The sequence below is a fragment of the Lolium rigidum genome, chromosome 7 (assembly GCF_022539505.1).
Source record: "Lolium rigidum isolate FL_2022 chromosome 7, APGP_CSIRO_Lrig_0.1, whole genome shotgun sequence".
NCBI classification, from domain to species: Eukaryota; Viridiplantae; Streptophyta; class Magnoliopsida; order Poales; family Poaceae; genus Lolium; species Lolium rigidum.
The window spans coordinates 171,354,613-171,376,276 of record NC_061514.1 but is presented as its reverse complement, the minus strand read 5'-3'; the positions used below and the strand labels follow the sequence as shown (position 1 = coordinate 171,376,276).

Sequence of the window (21,664 nt, the reverse complement as noted above, 5' to 3'; positions counted from 1 at the left end):
GTAGCGAGGCCGAGGACGGTCTTGGGATCTTCCTGATTCCGTCCGGTCTCCAGCGGCACTGCCCTGGCACCGATGGAATGTAGCTTGATCTTTCCGTTGCTGGTGTGCATTCCTAGATCGGCAGGGTTGTGGGGATGTAGGGGGGGCAGAAGAAGCATATTGTGAACTCAATCAGATCGATCGCTGTCAGGGCTTCCACCCTTTATATGGCGCATGCGACAGAGGACCAAACCATCGAGTTGGTTTTGGTGCCCTTGATCAGGGCGCGTTAGTTGCGTACGAGGTTGTTAGGAATGTTGGTTCGTGGGCTCCCTCCTTAATGTTTTTTTATTTTTATTTTGACTAACCCTTATCACGGTTAAACCTGACAGGTGAACCAATAGTGACACGTGTCCATCCAGCCTCAAAAACCCACAATTGCTTCATTGAAGCAATCTTTTTTTTGTTTTGTTTTTAGCAATATTGTAGCATGTCCAACTCCCTCCCCAATCTTGTAAATGCTTTGTTGAAGCAGAAAAAATCCTGCAGCTTCATTAAAGTAGAAAAAGGTTCAACCACAAATAAAAGAGAAATCTTTTCAAAAAAAATAAAAGAGAAAGATCCGTCGGGCAAACAAAGTCCGTTGAGACCTCGTAGCAAATCTATGCCTCAGTAATCGCTCAAAGAAGCTACCATATGCGCTTCATCTGATGCGGTTCATTGAAATTGCAGTAGGTATTCGCTTCTTTCATGAAGAAAAACATCGCGAATACAAGATGGGAGATCCAACTCACATACCTGGCTCATAACATGTTTCTCATACCTCTCCACGGCAACCAGATCCTCTACGGAATACCAGGAAGCCTCTCGAACCAACAGATCATAAGTTCCATCTTGATGCATTAGATTTACCATCTCAGCCTCTAGCTTATCTCAACAGTGACTATCTACATACCCGCAGAAAAAAATCCACTGACTACCTACAAAGGCAACTCAGCACCTGAGTTCAAATCCTAATGGACGCGAATTTAGGTTCTTATTTATACTTGAGGCCCAGGCTAGATTTGGTACTCACGCAATTTATCTTGAGGACTATGCTTTAATCTTAACCAAGATTAAAAATCTTAGTACTCATGCCAAATGGCTGTGTCCATCCCTGGTTGGTGCAGAGGCCGGGAAGTGAAATTCTCCCCATTTTAAAGAGAAAAAGAGAACCGTAGTCCCGTACCCCAGCCCTAACCCTCCTCCCGCACCCCAGCCTAACCGCCGCCGCCGGTAGCGCCTCCGGGGCAAAGTCCCACGGGGCGTGGCGGCGGCGGGGGCTCCTCCTCGTTGACGCCTGGTGACGGCGGCCGGATCTCCCTCCTCGATGCATGGCGGGCGCGCGGATGAGTCGGGCGGCGGCGGCCTGCGCTGCGCCCCTTCTTCCGTCGGCTCCCCTGGCGGTCGGCGCGTGGGATGGGCGGCGGCGGCCAGCGCTGCGCCCTCCCTCCTCCCGTCGGCTCCGCAGCACTCCGGCAGGGGTTGGTGGTGGGCGGTGGCCAGGCTCATGGCCTGCGCCAATCCCCCCCCGCCTCTTGCCGGTGAGTGGAGGCGATCTCGGGTTTCACCCGCGACACGAGGTCGCCCGGGGCAGCAGCCTTGGGTACGACGGTGGATGTGGCCCTCTTCTTCGCCGGAGAGGGTCAGCCTGCGATTGGTGGTGGTGGATCTATCGATCTATCACCGCGTTCCGGCGGCGAGATGGAGATGCTTGGAAGCCGGCGACGGAGTCGCCGGTGGAGGGTTGGCATGGCCAGCCCGGGACGGTCGCCGACGTGGGGGTCCGACCTGAATAAAGGTGGTGGTCCTAGGGTCTCTCTTGCGTGAAGAGGAAGACCTACTGGAGGCCTGGACTCGTGATCTAGCCGGAGTGTTGAGTTCCGGAAGGCTCCACCGACGAATTTAACAGTGCTTTTTGCCTGGAGTTTGCTGGATCGGTGGTATTCGATCGTGCGCACCCATGCTTTTATTCCGACCGATTGGTTCTGGAGGGAGCGGCGCGAAGCTCTTTTTCTGTGTTGACATCAAGTGACTATGGATCCATGATGAAAGTCGGAAGAAGGGAAGTTCATGAAGGCCGGAGGGGAGGACTAGCTAAGGGAGATTCAAATCTCCGCGCTGTTGAGGGATTTGCTTGGTGTTCCGGGCTTCACAACAGCGGTATGAAAGTGGGGGCGACAACACAGGTGAAGTTCAGAGTCCTACCTTTCAGGGTGAAAATCCAAGGTCTGGCCTTAACTGGTTGTGCCTGGCAATGACCTTGTTGGAGGCATTGTTTTGAGAGCGGGGACTATCTTCAGGGTGAAAACCTAAGATCTTTGATCGGGCGACGATGGTGTTAGCGCATTGTTCCCTTCTTGGAGGCGTCGTTTTTGGAGAGTCTGTACTTCAGGTGTTGTCTTAGCGGTGGATGTATTGCTGTTGTTAGGCCCGAGATACTGTAGAGGGACTTTTGTTTCTTAGTTTTCTTTTCCTTTTTTTGGCTGTGTGCATCCGTAGTGCCATTAGGGTGGTGCGTTGTTGCAGAGGCTGGGTGTAATTGGTATCGTTTTGATATTAATATATTCCCTTTATCGAAGAAAACCCTACAAAGGCAACTGGACCTGCAGAATTAATTCCTCGAGATGCAAGAGGCACAACTTATCAAGTCGAGAAAAGACAACCATAAACAGGGAAATACTTTTGTACTTAAATACATAGGTGTGGGAGTTTCTGTCACCTTCTATGTTGCTTTGAGATTCAGAAAAAAACAGAAAGAGAGAAATAAAACTTTCTATCTATCAAGTCGAGCGGAAATCTCGAGAAATAAATCGACGGTCCAAAACACACCCACACTCATGCTGTGTGTGCAAAATGACAGAAACGTCATGATCTTTTAGAGCGCAAGGATCAACTACTGAAGGGCATCCGAACTGATGTCAACAAACTCTTAGACAGAGCCGAAGAAGACAAGCACACCATCGCTGACATTCGTGCACTTATGAATGTGTTCTTCAAACAGAGTTTACTCCTGAATAAATCATTACGCACAAGCTCAAACTTGAGGAAACCCCAGATATTTCCTCACCTCTTTGGCATCGCCCTACCCCCGTCACTTCTCCATCAAGTGTTCCACCTGTAGCTCCTCCAAACTCCAGTTTATCAAGTTCTAGAGACTCTTCACTGTGACGCGCTTCGCCGTGTTCTCAATGACATATCTTCAAGACATGCGTCAGGATAGCAAGAAAAGCTTCAAGTGAGCTTAGAGTTTACAAAGCCTAGAAGCTTTCGTTCTTATTCTGAAAGGCATGCTGCTAGGGTTTGGGAGGGAGAGAGAGGCTGCGAGAGCGCGAGAAGGCCGGTCGGGAGCCTTGCCCACGGTCGGTGGCAAGAGGGAAGAGATTTCCTTCTTAATTCTTGCTTCATTAGATTGATACATCTCCTCTCCATATATAGAGAGGTTTACTTGACTCCCAAGCAAGGCTTATTTGACCCCTAAGCAAACCATAAGACTAACGGGCCCAGGCCCATGACGTACTCTAACACTCTCTATCCTTCAACATGGTATCAGAGCGGCACGCTCCTTGACCTAGCCGCCGCAAAGCTTCCGCGCCGCGCGCCCCCGGGGAGGTCGATCTCCATGATCTACTCCGGGGGCCGCGCAACCCGTATGAGGGTTCATTCGCCGATCCGTTGATCCGCTGCCCTCGAGTTTTTTTTTTTCCAATCTGTAGATTGGTTTTCTTTTTGCTCCGCCGGTCGCTCGACCAGCATTTTCTTTTTGGTTTTACCGATCATAGATCAGATTGAGTCGCTCATCGCCGTCGTCCACTTGCGCCTCTACTCCGACAACGGCATCGACCTGCACTGGCCATCAACCGCACGGCACAGCCGGACGTGCTGCACCCGGGGCGCCCCTACGTGCGACGCAGCAGGCTGTCTCGCTCGCGCGGTCTCCATCGCCGGCTCGTCTCCACCGTCATCGCCTGGGACATCATCGACAATGTCGCCATCGGCGATCTGCGCATCGTCCACGCCATGGCGCGTATCGCGCCGCCATCGGTCTGATCAACCGACCCCGCGCACGTCTACGCCAAGCACGTCCCCGAGCACGCGCCTACCACCGATCGAGCATCGGGTTGCCGCTGCGTCGCCCCTTCGGGCCGCAGCGCCGCCGCCTTTGGTCCATGCTGAAAGGACACGGATGTCGCCTAGAGGGGGGGGGGTGAATAGGCGATTTAAAACTTTTACGAGATGGGCTTAACAAATGCGGAATAAACTAGCGTTTACTTTGTCAAGCCCAAAGCCTATATACTATTGTTCACCTATGTGCACCAACAACTTATTCTAAGCAATGGTTCACCTATGTGCACCAACAACTTATGCTAAGCAATACAAGTAAGTATGTGATAGCAAGATATATATAACTTCAAGCACGATGGCTATCACAAGGTAAAGTGCATAAGTAAACAGCTCGGGTATAGAGATAACCGAGGCACGCGGGAGACGATGATTTATCCCGGAGTTCACACTCTTGCGAGTGCTAATCTCCGGTGGAGAGGTGCGGTTGCTTAGTGCTCCCGAACGCCACAAGAGGCTCACCTTGAGGTGTGGTTGCTCGATGCACACCAACGCCACAAAGGCCTCACCCCAAGATGCGGTACTCACACCACACACCGAACGCCACGAAGGCGCCTCACCTAGATCTCCGGTGACCCTCGCCACAAAGGCCTAGGTCACGGTTCCACTAAGGGATTTCCTTCGAGGCGGAAACCGGGCCTTACACAAAGATTGGGGCACACATCCACAACTTAATTGGAGGCTCCCAACAAATCGCCACAAAGGCCTAGAATCCGTCTAGGGTTCCAAGAACCGCTTTCACCTCCACGAATCACCGTGGGGAACTCAAACCGATGCACCAAATGCAATGGCAAGAACACCACAAAGATGCTCAAGTCCTTCTCTCTCAAATTCCAACAAAGCTACAAAAGCTATTGGGGGAATAAGAGAGGAAGAACAAAGAGGAGAACACAAAATTCTCCAAGATCTAGATCCCAAAGATTCACTCACAAAGAGATGATTTGGTTTGGTCAAAGTGTGGATCTAGATCTCCTCTCTCTTTTCCCTCAAAATGGGGCAAGAATCATGGAGGGATAGAGAGATAGGGCAAGCTTCTCAAGAACAACAATGGAGGAGAGAGAGAGTGGGAGAAGCAACAGCCCAAGGAGGAAGAAGGGGGTATTTATACCCCCCAAGAAAAATCGAGCCGTTGCAGACTTTCGAGGGCCGGATAATCCGGCCTAAGTTGGGGCCGGATAATCCGCCCCCCGGATAATCCGGCCTCAGGGACAAAACCTGGTCAAAATCCGGCCAAAAGTCCGGCCCCTATCCAGAGCTGTTTTTCCTGGTCCTTAGGCGATTTCGAGGGGCCGGATATTTCCGAAATATCCGGCCCGGATAATCCGGCCCCCCTGAAAACTGGCAGAAACAGCAAATAGAAACGGACATAACTTTAGCATCCGGACTCCGATTTTGATGATCTTGGGCTTGTTTTAAAGCTAGGAACAAGCTCTACAAGATCATGCAGGAAACCATCATATTCCAACAAGGGAGGATAGAAACAAATGATGAAAGGTTTGACCTATATAAAAAGACATACCGGTAAAACCTCCAATCTTGAAAATGCAACAAGTTGCCGTGCAAAAACCATTCTTGATGAACTAGAGCTTGTCATGAGAATAAGTACAAGCTCTAAATCATCACATGGATAAGATCCAAATAATAACCAAGAAAGATGATGAACCAAACTCGAAAACGCAACAAGTGATGTATGCGAAATCCGTTTTCGATGAACTAGAGCTTGTTATGAGAATAAGCACAAGCTCTAAAACATCACATGGATACGGTCCAAATAACAACCAAGAAAGATGATGCAAGGATGCAAAGGTTTGAGCTCTCTCCGAACGATACGATCGAGTTACTCACTCGAGAGCCCTCTTGATAGTACGGCAACTAAACTATAAACCGGTCTCCAACTACACTATGAGACCGGTGAGAAAGAAACCCTATCAAGAGCAAACCTTATACTTGCGCATTCCACTTGAGCTTGATGACGACGATCTTGATCTCAACAAGATGGAACGCCTTTCTTGCTTGTGCTTGCTTGACGAAGTCTTGTAGATTGCTCCCCCATAAACCACCATGGGAGAGCTTATTCTTCGGCGCATCTTCGCATATCCATGATCACCATATGGATGGCAAGACTCAAGCAAAGGATCTCTTCGAGATGGCTCATCTTTAACTTGCACATCATTTCTCCATGGCAAGCTTCAAGCTTATGAACTCTTCGAGTTGGCTCATCTTGAACTTGCACTACATTTCTTCATTCTTCATCATGTTGATGTCTTGAAGTAACTTGAGGGCTCACTTCATCTTCATCTTCAAGACATACTTGATACTTGATATCCTTCATCAATTTCTTCTTATTGCAACCTTGAAGCCAACATATGGTTCAAGAATTGCCTATGAACAACTCCTACAAATATAACTCAATGCAAACATTAGTCCATAGGGATTGTCATTAATTACCAAAACCACACATGGGGGCTCCATGCACTTTCAATCTCCCCATTTTGGTAATTGATGACAATCTCTTTGAGAGGGTTTATATAAGGAATTTAAGTAACAAATAAGTTGAGTATATAGAGCAAACTCCCCCATAATATATGCATGTGTGAATGATCTTGACTTTCATTGCATATATTGGCATTCAAAGCCTAGTGGAGTTTCCTCTAAATATTCAACTATGCAAAGCAACAAGATGCAATGCAATAAAGGCACATGCTTAAGCACAAAGCAAAGACATAACCCCTTAAACCCTCCAAACTTCTCCCCCATTGGCACCAATTGCCGAAATGGGTGAAAAATTTAGAAGGCCAATATAGTGAGAGTTCCTCCATAGCGTGTGCATTTCTCATAATTTGAGTGGAATCAAATGCACATATCCAATGACGAATATTCGGAAGGAATCACACTATAGATAGGATCAAAAATTGCAAAAAGATAACAAAGTCTAGAAGCTTCAACAAATGAAGCAAGCAACCAAATGAACCACAAAGAGGATACCAAAAGAAAGATAGATATTATGATAAGATCAAGAAGATTGCTCTAAATAATATGAGGAAGCTCCCCAAGGTTTGTGCACAAAACTAGACAATTTGCATTGGAGTATAAAGTGCACAAACATGGAATCATCACTCCCATAATATCATTCAAAAACAAAAGATACCAAGTGAATCAAACTCTAATGATCACCAAAAGATAGTGCTCTAAATAAAATGAGGAAGCTCCCCAAGGTACATGCATAAATTAAAATGTTGCATTTGAATACAATGTGCATAACATGGAATCCTCACTCCCTCATTTAAAACACAAACATTTGTAATAGATCATAGATAGAAAAGTAAGCTAAACACTTGCAACAAACAAATCGTTGAGCAACAAATAAGAGGCACCATAATAAAAAGGCTCAACCAAGAGGATATGTGAAAGGCATGATAAAGCATATTATAAGACTATTACAAGGATGAGCAAAAAGCATCATCATAGTCTTCAATGAATTATATGCTTAGCATGACCAATCAACACGCAATAAATAAATAAGATATCAAAAAGAGATGTATCATCTCTTATGTGTATAAGTTTCTCTAAGTGGGCAATATCACAAAGATATTTATCCACAAAGAAACATGCACACACAAAATAGATACGCAAGAAATATAGTATAATATCCAAGACGAAGTCGTGCAATATACCAATAAGAATTTTTGCTTAATAGCATGGCCAAAGGCTCAATTTGATCTTATTGTACATTCATGAACTTCAACCACAAACAACTAAAATACATCACAAATATCAACAAGGGATAGAAGATAGTTGGGATGCATTTGAGAAAGGCAACAAGTATCACAAACGAGGATACCAAAAGAAGTAACTAAATTTGCACTTTCATCTATATTTCACATGTGAGAGCCTTGAGGAATTGATATGCAATAAAATTGCTAGATATGCATAGTTGGGATGGATGAATCATGAGCATGATTTAAAATACTTCCCAACAAATGCACTTATCTCAAATTACTCACATTCACAATAAAGAGGTTTCATTAAGACTTTTGCAAGAAGAACAACATTTGCAAATCAAGAGATTCATGCCAAGATGCAACCATAAGGTTGGATACAAGAAAAGTATGCATGAGAAGATACTTGTTACCAAGATAACATTGGTGTGGATGTAGTAGATATGTGTTCGTTGACCATCCTAGCTTGCCTCAAGTTACCATTGAGTCACCACTTCTTTCCAAGAGTGAGACAAGCATCCAATGCATATCCATTGTACCTAACACAAAGGTAAGTACCAAAATGGTCCCCAAACTAATTGAGTCCGAAATAGTTAGACACACTACAAAATATAGGACAAACTCCACAATACTATGTGCATATAGATATGAAATTGAATTTCATGCACATCTTAATCAAATTAGGATTTGATGGAGTTTACCCTATATATTGGATCAAAGAAAGTAACACATGCTATAATATATACATATATTAAATATGCATGCAAAATACTTTCAAGAACCAAAGGAAGATACAATTTGGACAAAACACCAAATAAATCAAGAGACAATGGTTGCCCAAATTATATCAAAGAATCAAATCAACACAAGATTGACTCCAAAGACTTATCTCATTATAAGAAGCTAATTAAGCCTAAGCACAAAGGAATGAGATAACCAACTCCCAAGAGAGCAAGGTTCCAACAAATAAATCAAACCCTCGACACTTTTTATGATGGCACAAAGTACCAAAAAGAAAATTTATGTCTCCCAAAACCAATTTTTTGATAAAGATCAAGAGAAGTTTAAGCATTATAACAAATATAGGAGAGCTCCCCCAAGATTGGTGCATTATCTAGGATTTTTCATATGAATACAAAATGCACAAAACTAGGATCATCACGCTACCTATATCTTCTAAAAATGCTAAGAAAGTTTGAATAGACAACTTAGATCCAAAAGTTGCAAGGAAGACATATGGGAGTCAAAGCACAACAAATTCATGGCAATAAATAAAGAAATATAAATACAAGAGCCAATGTAGATATGATCAATAAATATCTACCTCATAATTGATTACCAATTGTCCTAGGACAAGAGGTATTAGGAAATATTTCCCGGTGGTAGTTTGTAAGTATACATAAGATCATATTTACAACGAACAAAGCATATGGTAAAAGATAAGAGTTAACCATCATGCAAAGATAGTTTCTTGATAGCTTCATTTAGTCATACCAACATGCAAGGCAATTAATAGTATTCATACCAACATGCAAAGCAATTAATAGTATTCATACCAACATGCAAAGCAATTAATAGTATGACTTGAAGCACATGGTTTTCCAAAAATGTATTGAGGGACACGTTGTGAAAAACCATGAAGAAAAACTTTCACAAATAAGATCCACAAAGATATTAGCAATGAAGCCATTTAAGCAAATTGGAGCTTGTTTGAGCAACATGCCACATAGGAGAGAGATAATTTACGGTATCAATTCTATGTGACACAACCTCAAATGTTCACATTTTCTAGGCTTGTAATATGCACAAAGCTTATTACTCCCCCATAATGTGATAAGGAATTTATTTTCACAAGAGGCAAATAAGATCCAAGTAGAGATATTAATGGACATTAGAATTTGAATTTCTCATGAAGATGACATACCACATAGCGACTAGATAATCTCGCAATATCAATTCTAAGTGATATTCCTCATGTACACACATTGTGTAGGATCATGAAATTCCCAAAGGAATATCACTCCCCCAAAATGGGATTGTCCATTAATCGCTCATAAGAGCCATATAAGATACAACAAGATGTAAAGAAGCTCCAACACAAACACAAATACATGGTGTGCAACCCAACATGCATAGACTTGATTTCTCAAGCAAAACGCAAGGAGGAACATTGGATATATGATAGTAGCAAGATAATCAAAAAACTTGGCTTGATATAATATAAATGATGAAGATCCCTTAATTCTTCATGATGTAGCCAAGTCTCCAATGCCCTCCAACAAGCACCTATTGATCAAGTTTTGCATTGTTGGTCCCCAACTAAGTTGGGTCCTAAGAGGTTAGTCACAATAGGCTTGACAACCCAAATGGTTCTTTTCTTGACACCACTTTGAGCACCAACATATTTGGCAAACACATTGCCACCCTCATCCTTACAAAGAGAATAAACATCATCAATGGAGATAGAGTTGGATGAGGTACCAATAGTGCAAAAAGAGGAGATGTGGCCCTTCTCACGGCATATGTAGCAAGTTCTTTTCTTCTCCTTCTTCTCACTAGATTTCTCCACAATGGGAGCATTGGCTTGATTCTTCTTGGGAAGTGGAATTTCTTCAACATGAGGTTGAATATGAGTTTGAGCTTGAGGCCGCTTCCCTTTTTGCTTCTTCTTCAAAGGGCAAGATCTAACATGGTGCCCTTCAATTTTGCACTTGAAGCAAACAATCTTGGCCGGGTCTTTGACTTGTACTTGGCCCTTCTTGTTGTTGTTGTTCTTGGACTTGTTCTTGTTGTTGGATTTGAATCCAAGTCCACTCTTGTCATTGGGGGATTGTTGCACACTTAACATCGTGTCAAGTTTGCATTTCCCTTCATGACTCTTTACCAAGTCGTTCTTCAAAGAAGTGACTTGGGCCTTGAGCTCTTTGATTTCCTCTACATGGTTAGTAATAACACAAGTACTAGAGGAAGTAGAACCTTCATTGTTAGAGCAACAAGGCAAGGAAGATAATTCATCACAAGATTTAGCAATACTATGAGTGGATGAATTACAAGGACTAGCACATGGCAATATAGCATTTTGAGTAGTAGTGCTAGTATCCACATGAGGCTCACAAGGTGTTGCCTTAGATATGATAGCCTCATGAGCTAACTTTAGCCTATCATGAGAGGCTAGAAGATCCTCATGGGAGCTAGAAAGCTTTCCATGATTTTCTTCCAATTTCCCATAATTGCAAGTTAGCAAATCAAGTTGAGCCCTTAGCTCAACATTCTCCTTCAAGATAGATGCTTCACAAGAAGTAGAGTTAGTAGCACAAGCATCATCACAAGACATATCAAGAAGATAGGGTAACATAGCATGCTCTTTTAAATATGAAGCTTGTAGTTGCTCATATGACTTGGTGAGGATAGAGTGTTCGCTCTCCAAGGCCTTGTGGGCCTTGTCTAGATCATCTAGATCCTTAACAAGTTTATCATGACCAACACCAACTTTGAACTTTTCATTTTTAAGCAATTTTAATTTAGCTTTAGCATGGTATCTTTCTTTAGTGAGTTTAGCAAATATTTCATTTTGAGACACCTCAAGGGTTTGAAGTTGCTCCTCAAGAGAGGCTACGAGTCTCTTGTTCTTCTTCAAGATCATTCTTTAAAGATGCTACATCATCGGCATACTCTCGTTCAAGAGCACCCTTTTTATCAATGGTGTTCTCATGCATCCAAATAAGTTTTTGGCTCTCAATAGCGGTAGTCAAGATTTCAAAGAAGTGAGAGCTAGCAATTTTATCTTTGTAAAGAACCTTGAATACACTCTCACCTTTATCGCGTAGAGACAACCCAATCCTCTTCTTCATATTCATCCTCATCCTTATCACCACGAGGCATATTAGGTTCCATGGTAGGAGGTACCGTGGAACCCTTGGCCATAAGGCATATATGAGGACCGTGAGATAAAGATGAGGAGTTACTTGAGGCTCCTTTTAAGATCTTGTCTTGACCAATAGAATCTTTGGTTTCCTCTACATTGTTAGACACACAACAACTAGAGGAAATAGAATCATTTTTATCATGGTCACAAGACAAATCACGCACATCATTATGAGATTTATTCAAGCAACTTACACATGATATGCAAGGACTATCAACACAAGCATGTAAATCATTTCTAGTGCTAGATGTGTTTAAGTCCAAAGATGAAGCATTGCAATGAGATAGAGATGAAGAATCATCAATAGTAAGCTCAATATCAACATTGCAATTTTCATCACCACTCACCATATCATTACCTTGTGTCTTACCACACTTTGGTGAAGTGGATGAAGATGAGAACTCATCACGGCCGGAAGTGGAAGCAATACAATCATCCTCAATAATATTGGACACATCATATTTGTCTTTAAGCTTTGTCCATAATTCATGAGCGCTCCCAAAAGGCATGATTGAAGAAGTAACTACATTGCTCACAACAATGGAAAACACATGAGAAGCAAGAGCATCGAGGCAAGAGTTTTTCTCCTCCTCAAGAGATAAATTTTGAGGATCCTTAGGAGAAGAAAAACCCATGCCAAGAAATCGCTCCATGTCCGGGGACATACGCCGTAAAATATTAAGCACATAAATTTTCCATAGATCATAATTTGTGCCATCAAATATAAACAAGTTATTGTGCACTAATCCCCTAACCGACATCTTTACTCTCAAGGCGGTGAAGCCTAAGAATGAGAGACCTTGCTCTGATACCAATTGAAAGGACACGGATGTCGCCTAGAGGGGGGGGTGAATAGGCGATTTAAAACTTTTACGAGATGGGCTTAACAAATGCGGAATAAAACTAGCGTTTACTTTGTCAAGCCCAAAGCCTATATACTATTGTTCACCTATGTGCACCAACAACTTATTCTAAGCAATGGTTCACCTATGTGCACCAACAACTTATGCTAAGCAATACAAGCAAGTATGTGATAGCAAGATATATATAACTTCAAGCACGATGGCTATCACAAGGTAAAGTGCATAAGTAAAGAGCTCTGGGTATAGAGATAACCGAGGCACGCGGGAGACGATGATTTATCCCGGAGTTCACACTCTTGCGAGTGCTAATCTCCGGTGGAGAGGTGCGGTTGCTTAGTGCTCCCGAACGCCACAAGAGGCTCACCTTGAGGTGTGGTTGCTCGATGCACACCAACGCCACAAAGGCCTCACCCCAAGATGCGGTACTCACACCACACACCGAACACCACGAAGGCGCCTCACCTAGATCTCCGGTGACCCTCGCCACAAAGGCCTAGGTCACGGTTCCACTAAGGGATTTCCTTCGAGGCGGAAACCGGGCCTTACACAAAGATTGGGGCACACATCCACAACTTAATTGGAGGCTCCCAACAAATCGCCACAAAGGCCTAGAATCCGTCTAGGGTTCCAAGAACCGCTTTCACCTCCACGAATCACCGTGGGGAACTCAAACCGATGCACCAAATGCAATGGCAAGAACACCACAAAGATGCTCAAGTCCTTCTCTCTCAAATTCCAACAAAGCTACAAAAGCTATTGGGGGAATAAGAGAGGAAGAACAAAGAGGAGAACACAAAATTCTCCAAGATCTAGATCCCAAAGATTCACTCACAAAGAGATGATTTGGTTTGGTCAAAGTGTGGATCTAGATCTCCTCTCTCTTTCCCTCAAAATGGGGCAAGAATCATGGAGGGATAGAGAGATAGGGCAAGCTTCTCAAGAACAACAATGGAGGAGAGAGAGAGTGGGAGAAGCAACAGCCCAAGGAGGAAGAAGGGGGTATTTATACCCCCCAAGAAAATCGAGCCGTTGCAGACTTTCGAGGGCCGGATAATCCGGCCTAAGTTGGGGCCGGATAATCCGCCCCCCGGATAATCCGGCCTCAGGGACAAAACCTGGTCAAAATCCGGCCAAAAGTCCGGCCCCTATCCAGAGCTGTTTTTTCCTGGTCCTTAGGCGATTTCGAGGGGGCCGGATATTTCCGAAATATCCGGCCCGGATAATCCGGCCCCCCCTGAAAACTGGCAGAAACAGCAAATAGAAACGGACATAACTTTAGCATCCGGACTCCGATTTTGATGATCTTGGGCTTGTTTTAAAGCTAGGAACAAGCTCTACAAGATCATGCAGGAAACCATCATATTCCAACAAGGGAGGATAGAAACAAATGATGAAAGGTTTGACCTATCTAAAAAAGACATACCGGTAAAACCTCCAATCTTGAAAATGCAACAAGTTGCCGTGCAAAAACCATTCTTGATGAACTAGAGCTTGTCATGAGAATAAGTACAAGCTCTAAATCATCACATGGATAAGATCCAAATAATAACCAAGAAATATGATGAACCAAACTCGAAAACGCAACAAGTGATCTATGCGAAATCCGTTTTCGATGAACTAGAGCTTGTTATGAGAATAAGCACAAGCTCTAAAACATCACATGGATACGGTCCAAATAACAACCAAGAAAGATGATGCAAGGATGCAAAGGTTTGAGCTCTCTCCGAACGATACGATCGAGTTACTCACTCGAGAGCCCTCTTGATAGTACGGCAACTAAACTATAAACCGGTCTCCAACTACACTATGAGACCGGTGAGAAAGAAACCCTATCAAGAGCAAACCTTATACTTGCGCATTCCACTTGAGCTTGATGACGACGATCTTGATCTCAACAAGATGGAACGCCTTTCTTGCTTGTGCTTGCTTGACGAAGTCTTGTAGATTGCTCCCCCATAAACCACCATGGGAGAGCTTATTCTTCGGCGCATCTTCGCATATCCATGATCACCATATGGATGGCAAGACTCAAGCAAAGGATCTCTTCGAGATGGCTCATCTTTAACTTGCACATCATTTCTCCATGGCAAGCTTCAAGCTTATGAACTCTTCGAGTTGGCTCATCTTGAACTTGCACTACATTTCTTCATTCTTCATCATGTTGATGTCTTGAAGTAACTTGAGGGCTCACTTCATCTTCATCTTCAAGACATACTTGATACTTGATATCCTTCATCAATTTCTTCTTATTGCAACCTTGAAGCCAACATATGGTTCAAGAATTGCCTATGAACAACTCCTACAAATATAACTCAATGCAAACATTAGTCCATAGGGATTGTCATTAATTACCAAAACCACACATGGGGGCTCCATGCACTTTCACATGCTACCGACCTCCGACGCGCCTTCTGAGGCATGTAAGTCATTGGTGGTCTCCCGCCGCTGCACAGACTCACGCCCTGCAGCTACGCCAGCCCCTCGGGCCGTGGCGTCCCCGCACGCGGTCACCTTCGCCTTCCCCCGCGCATCGACGTCCGAGGCCACCACAGCGCCGCCCCTTCGGCGCGGGTCGCCTCCGTCTACGCATGGTCTTCGTCAGGCCGCCGGGTCTTCCTCGCTAACCTTGTGTACCGCCACCGCGCCTCCACCCCAGGTCGCCGCTGGGCTCGCCAACCACTCCAGGTTGTGTTGGGCTCGCCGACCACCGCAACGCCCGTCTAGGCGTCCAGCATGACCGCCCCAGGTCACCACTGGGTTAGCCGCCTTCTACTTCTTCATACAATACAGCTTTGCCGCCAGCGTCCTCGCCTCTTCCCCGACTACGCCACCTGCTCCTCTACTCCGACACCCGTCGTCGAGACCTCCTCTGCTAGTCTACTCCGACATGGCGCACACTTTGTACTATTCCCTGCCCCCGCACGTTCGGTACTGGCAACACCGGTGCGTGCCTTCGTCCCCGACGCATCCCCGGGCCTGGCAAGCTCGGGCCGGCGCCTCGTCTTCATCGTCTTCGACGACGACCGCGTCACCGCCGAGTTCTTCTATGCGTACTCGGTTCTGGCAAAACCAGAGTATGCCTTCGTCCCCGACGTGCGCCTGGTTCTGGCAAAACTATGGTTGCACTTCTTCCTCGACGGCTCCGACTGCATTGACTTCGGCATCGACACCCTCTCCACGACTGCCTCGACGCGTCTCCGTCACTCTCCTCGCGCACTACGCGCTTGCGGCTTCATGTGCGGCTACCCCGACACCGGCACCCGACCACGACATCGACCACGGCACCCCCTTCACGCGGCTCCCTCGACCAAGGTTGCAGTACCCACGCTCTCGGCTACCTCGACATCGGCATAAAGGGCTACCACCTCGCTTGCGCCTCACCAGCCTCCTCTCCAGTCCAAGCATCCGCGACGCAACTCCGTCCACGACGCTCCCGCTACGACTGCGGGAGAGTGTCAGCCTTCTGGGGTCTACTTCGGTTTATCTCCAGTCTAACCGTCCACGACGTTCATGTTGTTCACGACGCTCCCGCTACGACTGCGGGGGAGTGTTAGAGTATACGTACGGTTTAGGTAGTCTAGCATAGAGATAGATCTTGTGTCTTGTCTTGCACTCCAAGATGATCCCTGTACGCCTATATATACTCGCTCATGAGGCTCAGTAATACATCCATCATATTTCGCATATATCTCTATCCTTCAACATAAACTTATAAGACGTGTACCAAAAACCTCGACACTGTAAGTGGTACACACCACGAATTCCAAGACTTAGGGGAAGGGGCTCTCAGGAATTTCCTCATGTGCACTTGCTAGTTAACTTCAGGGGAGAGCTTCCATATATCAATGAATTAAAAAACAGCTCCATTCCTATCTTAAAGCTTTTTACCGTGTTGTCATCGATCATCCAAAAAGGGGAGATTAAAAGTTCATCTAATGCCATCTTGGGGATTTTCGATAATCGACGATAACACGGCTACTTAAACTATGAGACACCACATACCGCTAAGGATTTTCAGCGGCAATTCATGATGAGCAAGGGGCTGTTCATGCGGAATGTGTTCGGCGTCAGGGAGTATGAAAGATACTTAAAGAAAGACTACACCAAATTGTGGGGCTTTTGAGTTTAGAAGTGCACGGCTGCTATGCAGTGTCTTGCGTATGAAGCTCCTCCATATGCACAAGACGACTCTCTGCTCATGTCGGAGTCCACATGCTTCGAGAGTGTCTACATATTTTGTTTGGGAAGTCGTGAGTGTTTGGGCTAGACTATTTGAGAGCACAAAATGCAGAAGATACAACTTGGATCATGACACAAAATGCAGCTAGAGGATTTTCTAGGATACCCGGGAGCATCGATTGCATGCACTAGAGAATTGCCTATTTGCTTGGCAAGGGCTGTACAAGGGTCATACCGGTGACTGAAGTGTGATGCTTTAAGCCGTAGCAGATTATGATCTCTCGATTTGGCATGTTTTGTTTTTGCATGACAAGGACTTACAATGATATCAATGTGATGCACGCTCTCCGGTGTTTGCAAGACTAGCTGAGGGACATGCTCTAGCTATCAACTAGAACATCAATGGCCACACATTTGACAAGGGTATTATCTAGCCGATGGTATCTTTCCACTCTACATTACATTTCCGAAGTCAATCCCTGACCAGAGAAGAGAGATAGTTTGCTTAATGCGAGGAGGCATGTCGGAAGCATGTCGAACATGCTTCTGGTGTGCTCCAACAACGTTTGCAATTGTTCGGTGTGAGGTGATAAAATGTTGTGTGATTATGCACAACATGACCATGGAGAGTGAGTGGGAAGAACCAATGGATGATGGCCTCCATTTGATCATCAAGGATCTCTTGCCTAACTGGATAAGCTGCCGGCTGAGTTTGCTGTTTTTCTCGCCATGCACCAAGAAATGCGAGATGCATAGGTTCATACTCAACTTCAGAATGATCTAGTTGATCATTTGTGTGATCATGCACAACATGATCATCGAGAATGAGCGGAAAAAACCAATAGATGATGATCATCCATTTGATTATTAGGGACCTCTTGCCTAACTTGATCACGTGCCGGCCGAGTTTGCTACTTTCCTCGCCATGCATCAAGAAATTTGAGATACATAGGTTCATACTCAACTTCATAATGATCCGGTTCATTATTTGTGAGAGGAGAGGAAACTCCGCATGATTCTTGAACAAACTGAGTTGAATTTATTTAAATTCTTTTATGAATAAGTTAATTTTATGTTTGGATTATTGTCTGAAACTATTGTTGTTTAAAGATATGCAAAATATTTTAATTTGATCAATAAGAAAAATCCAATTTTTCGGGGCCGGCCGTATTGGGTTCACCGGTGCCGTCCCTATACTAAGGAAGCTAATGCCGGCATCCCAAGTGCCAATGCTGCTGCCGGCTACTATATGGAATGCGTTTGTGGAGAGAATTTATCCTATAGGATCCTACCGATGCATCCTTGACTAAAAAGGAGGCAAGGACTTCTCTCTAAAAAAACACCTCAAGTACTGAAAACCAGGGTATTTTCAGGAAAAAGAACACTTTCCCAAACGCACCCTGAGCGTTTTCCAATCTCCGATATGAAATTTACCTTTCAAGCATCTCCATCTTTTTCTAGTACTACCTGCAGTATATTAATAAAAAAGGATTTGCTAGTTCCTGAGAACTAACTTCGTGCTGTCAAGTCCTACACCATTTGATTTACATTGTGATTCGATTAGTTCTCACTCGACGATTGAGAAATAGTCACACCCTAATAAATAAAGACAAGAAAAATTCAGTTCATTTCCTATCACAAGCTTTACAAGGCAACCACCGTTTCTAAATATAGTCATGGAGTCCATCTCATTTCTCCTGGAGCCTGAAGAATGCCATGAGAGCCTGGTAGACTCTCTCCTTGGCGTTCCCAGCCAGGACGAAGTCGGCGTGGGCGTAGTCGGCGAGGTACTGTACGGTGAGCTTGTCGCTGTCGTGCGAATGCAGCGCCTGTTCGAGGCGTTGGACGTCCCGCACGTCGGAGAGGCTGTCCCTGCCACCGCTGCTAAGGAAGAGAGGGAAATCGTCGGGTATCGCCGAGACGTTGTACACGGGCGGCGTCGCCTGGCCGTAGTACTTGATGTTGTCGCTGGCGTCGCCGTAGTCGTACTTGGCGATTATGCCTCTTCTGATCACTGTTTTGTCAGAAGTACATTTGCCACGTTAACTTGGAAATTCTTGTATAGGCTCAACTGACTCTCGGTGTGAAGACCTTTAAAAATAAAAATCGTGTGTAAATAGATGTGGCTGCCTATACTCACTTTGAGCCAGATGAACCATGTTCTTGGTTGAAGAAGCTTGTGGCTCATGAGCAAGGAAGGTCTGGACAGAGGAGCTGTCAAGGCAGCAATTGTCACCTGTTCACCAGTAGTTTCAGCACGGCACCAGTCAGTGTAGTTTAGTCATTTTTCTCCAAATTAACCGCTCGGAATCGGAGGAAACGGGGTTGTTGGGAGCAAAATAAACGGAAAAGGTAGCAGATACATGGGTGAATCACTGAATCCTAACCTGTTAACCCGTTCAACAGATCGTAGCAATCTACCCCTGGTAGCTTGCATATGCCAGTGAGCAGATTGTGCACAGCAGTCCTGCAGAGATCATTCCCAGCCATCAGTTGGATAAATACTTCTGACCAACACTCAGTTATCTGATGCTATCGGAACCTCAGAACGACAATGACCGATGCCTAGTTAAAAACGGAGGTTTGCTTACCCTGTTGGGTCGAACTCATCGAGCCCCAGCCAGTAGAGAGCCTGCAACCAGAAACACAATGGAGGGTGTGAGCATCGTTTTCGATCGGATCGACCATCTATCGTTTGATCGGCGGAGGTGCTAGCTTCTGCGTCTTACCTCGGCCAGGAAGACGTCGGCTGCCCCGAGCGCCAAGGGCGACGAGACCTTGTTGAGGAAGGCGATGGGGCTGAGCAGGCCGGCCGACCGCATCATCCCTATATGCTCTTGCTGGTCGCTCAGGGCAGCGAACGCGATCAAGGTACCCTGCACATGGCAATGCCACAGATTTGTGAGTATTGTCAACATAGAATGTTGCTGAAGATTTCGCTTAACTTGCAATTGCTAGCTATCTTTGTTCGTGTCACTTACCAGCGAGTGGCCGACGTAGTGCACCTTCTGCTGGTTCGACTGGTCGTACACGTACTGCAGCATCGCTGAGAGGTCGTTACTGGCCAGCTCGTCCCATGACCAGTCCCAGTAGGCCTACGGGCAGGGTTCACATAGATAGATCCAACGTCAGTATATAAGCTATATCAGACTGCAAATTTATATCTGAACCGACGTGCACGCACCGGATCGCTTGAAGAAAGCGACGTGTGGCCGAGGCTGTAGACGGTGCCGCGCGTGTTGCCGATCCAGACGTCGTATCCGTTGTCCGCTAGGATGAAACCCAGGGATTCGTTGGGCGAGTTCATCAGCCATGTCAGCCCATCCTACCAAAAGATTATTTGATTTGTAAACATCGATGATCTACTGTCCTCGACCAGGCGGTAATCCCTGGCATACACGAGCTACATCACATCGCTCATCAGTTTACAGTACCATCATGAGGCCGTGCTGCAGCAGGACCGGCACCTTCCCGCCGCCGCTCGCCGCCGATGCGCCGCCGCTCCCGCTCGGGATTCGCTGCAGACTCAGGATGTACCCGTCTTTGGTCGTCACCTGCCCTCATGCATATACACAACCACCGAATGTCCAGTAAATTGGTCAACTATATGATGGTGAGATGAACTGACCACGCGCGCGTATCTGTACTCTACCTACCGTGTGTTCCTCACATGTGTAGCCGAAGGGCTCCACCCTGGACACGCATGTACCGTTCGCCGCCGCGAGGGATTCGTCCGGAGCTGGCCGTGTCGCCGCTGCTCCAACGCAGATGAGCAGCAACAGGCCAAGGCTGCATCTGCTGCCTGTCGACATTGTTAATCTGATCGTGATATCTAGCTAGGTTTTTCACGGTCCTCTCGATCGATCCCGGCTAGCTAGCTTGCTTGGACGTGAAATCCAGATACTGCTCGGCGCTCGTGTTTTATACTCCAAGCTATACTTGGACGACTGATTGAAGGAATGATCAGGTCATTTTCAACTCGGACCAACGAACGCGCCACGCGCTCCGCAGGCGATATTGTATTGTTCTTGCGAGTTATCTACTAGACATCACCTTGGTTATTCACGCCTTCACGGCGTTGTGATGTACTCGTGTACGTACCTCAGTTCACACATCGGTCGACTGCTGTTGCACGCACAAGGCTATGTTAATACATATATATATATATAATATATATAGCACCCAGTTTTTGAATGAGAACAGACACACACACACGACGCACGCACATTGCAATGGAGCCTTATTAGGCCCAGGACCAATTAAATTTCTAAAAAAATGAGATTGACTCATTCATGAATGGCAAAAGATTGATTTCCTGAAGTTTATCTATACCTAATAATAAAGAAAATAAGGCTTCTTGTTGGTCCGTTTTTTATTGCCCTGACTTTTGGTGAAAATTACAGGAACTGCCACCCCTAAGTGAAAAACGATTCGTCTATTGAGCTCGTGAAAATTTCATCCGTGAAGCATACCGCGAGTGGGCCTCAATGGGCTGGATCTACGTGAGAGGAGTTCCACAGGGACACGAGTTTGTGTCAGCTCCTGTAACGACGCAGCTCAATCATGGAAACTCTGAAGAAAACTATAATCTATAACTATTACCTATCTTGTACATATAGGAAATCGATCGATGAGAATCTCTATATATAGCGACCACGACGTGAGGCGATCACGTAGCAATATCAGAGGTCCCCACCAGCGCCGATCCCCTTCATATACTTTCGCGGCTCCGTGGGCAGCATAGATCGCCGCGAGCACAAGATGCCGGCTAGGCGGACCGGCGGAGCTCCGTCAACAAGGCCGAGCAGAAGAATTCAGTTGGGAGGACAGCGGGCTTG

General features: G+C 45.5%; 1 protein-coding gene across 1 annotated transcript; it reads right to left on the bottom strand.

Annotated features, from left to right (window-relative positions):
- Window positions 1–18,514: 18,514 nt before the first annotated feature.
- On the bottom strand, window positions 18,515–20,638 carry LOC124673800 (triacylglycerol lipase 2-like). The gene is made up of 9 exons (XM_047209837.1): window positions 20,483–20,638; window positions 20,261–20,380; window positions 20,011–20,151; window positions 19,808–19,921; window positions 19,556–19,702; window positions 19,418–19,458; window positions 19,214–19,293; window positions 18,967–19,062; window positions 18,515–18,840 (listed from the first exon to the last, which is right to left on the bottom strand). The coding sequence occupies exons 1-9, from the start codon at window positions 20,636–20,638 to the stop codon at window positions 18,515–18,517; spliced, it is 1,221 nt and encodes a 406-aa protein (XP_047065793.1).
- Window positions 20,639–21,664: the final 1,026 nt, after the last annotated feature.

Excerpts from the sequence above, each read along its gene's own strand:
- LOC124673800 (XM_047209837.1), bottom strand. The coding sequence starts at position 20,638 with ATGTCGACAGGCAGCAGATGCAGCCTTGGCCTGTTGCTGCTCATCTGC. Across the intron at positions 19,922-20,010 it reads CGCTTTCTTCAAGCGATCCG|GCCTACTGGGACTGGTCATG; the intron begins GTGCGTGCACGT and ends CCCTGCCCGTAG. Across the intron at positions 19,294-19,417 it reads GATGAGTTCGACCCAACAGG|GACTGCTGTGCACAATCTGC; the intron begins GTAAGCAAACCT and ends TGATCTCTGCAG.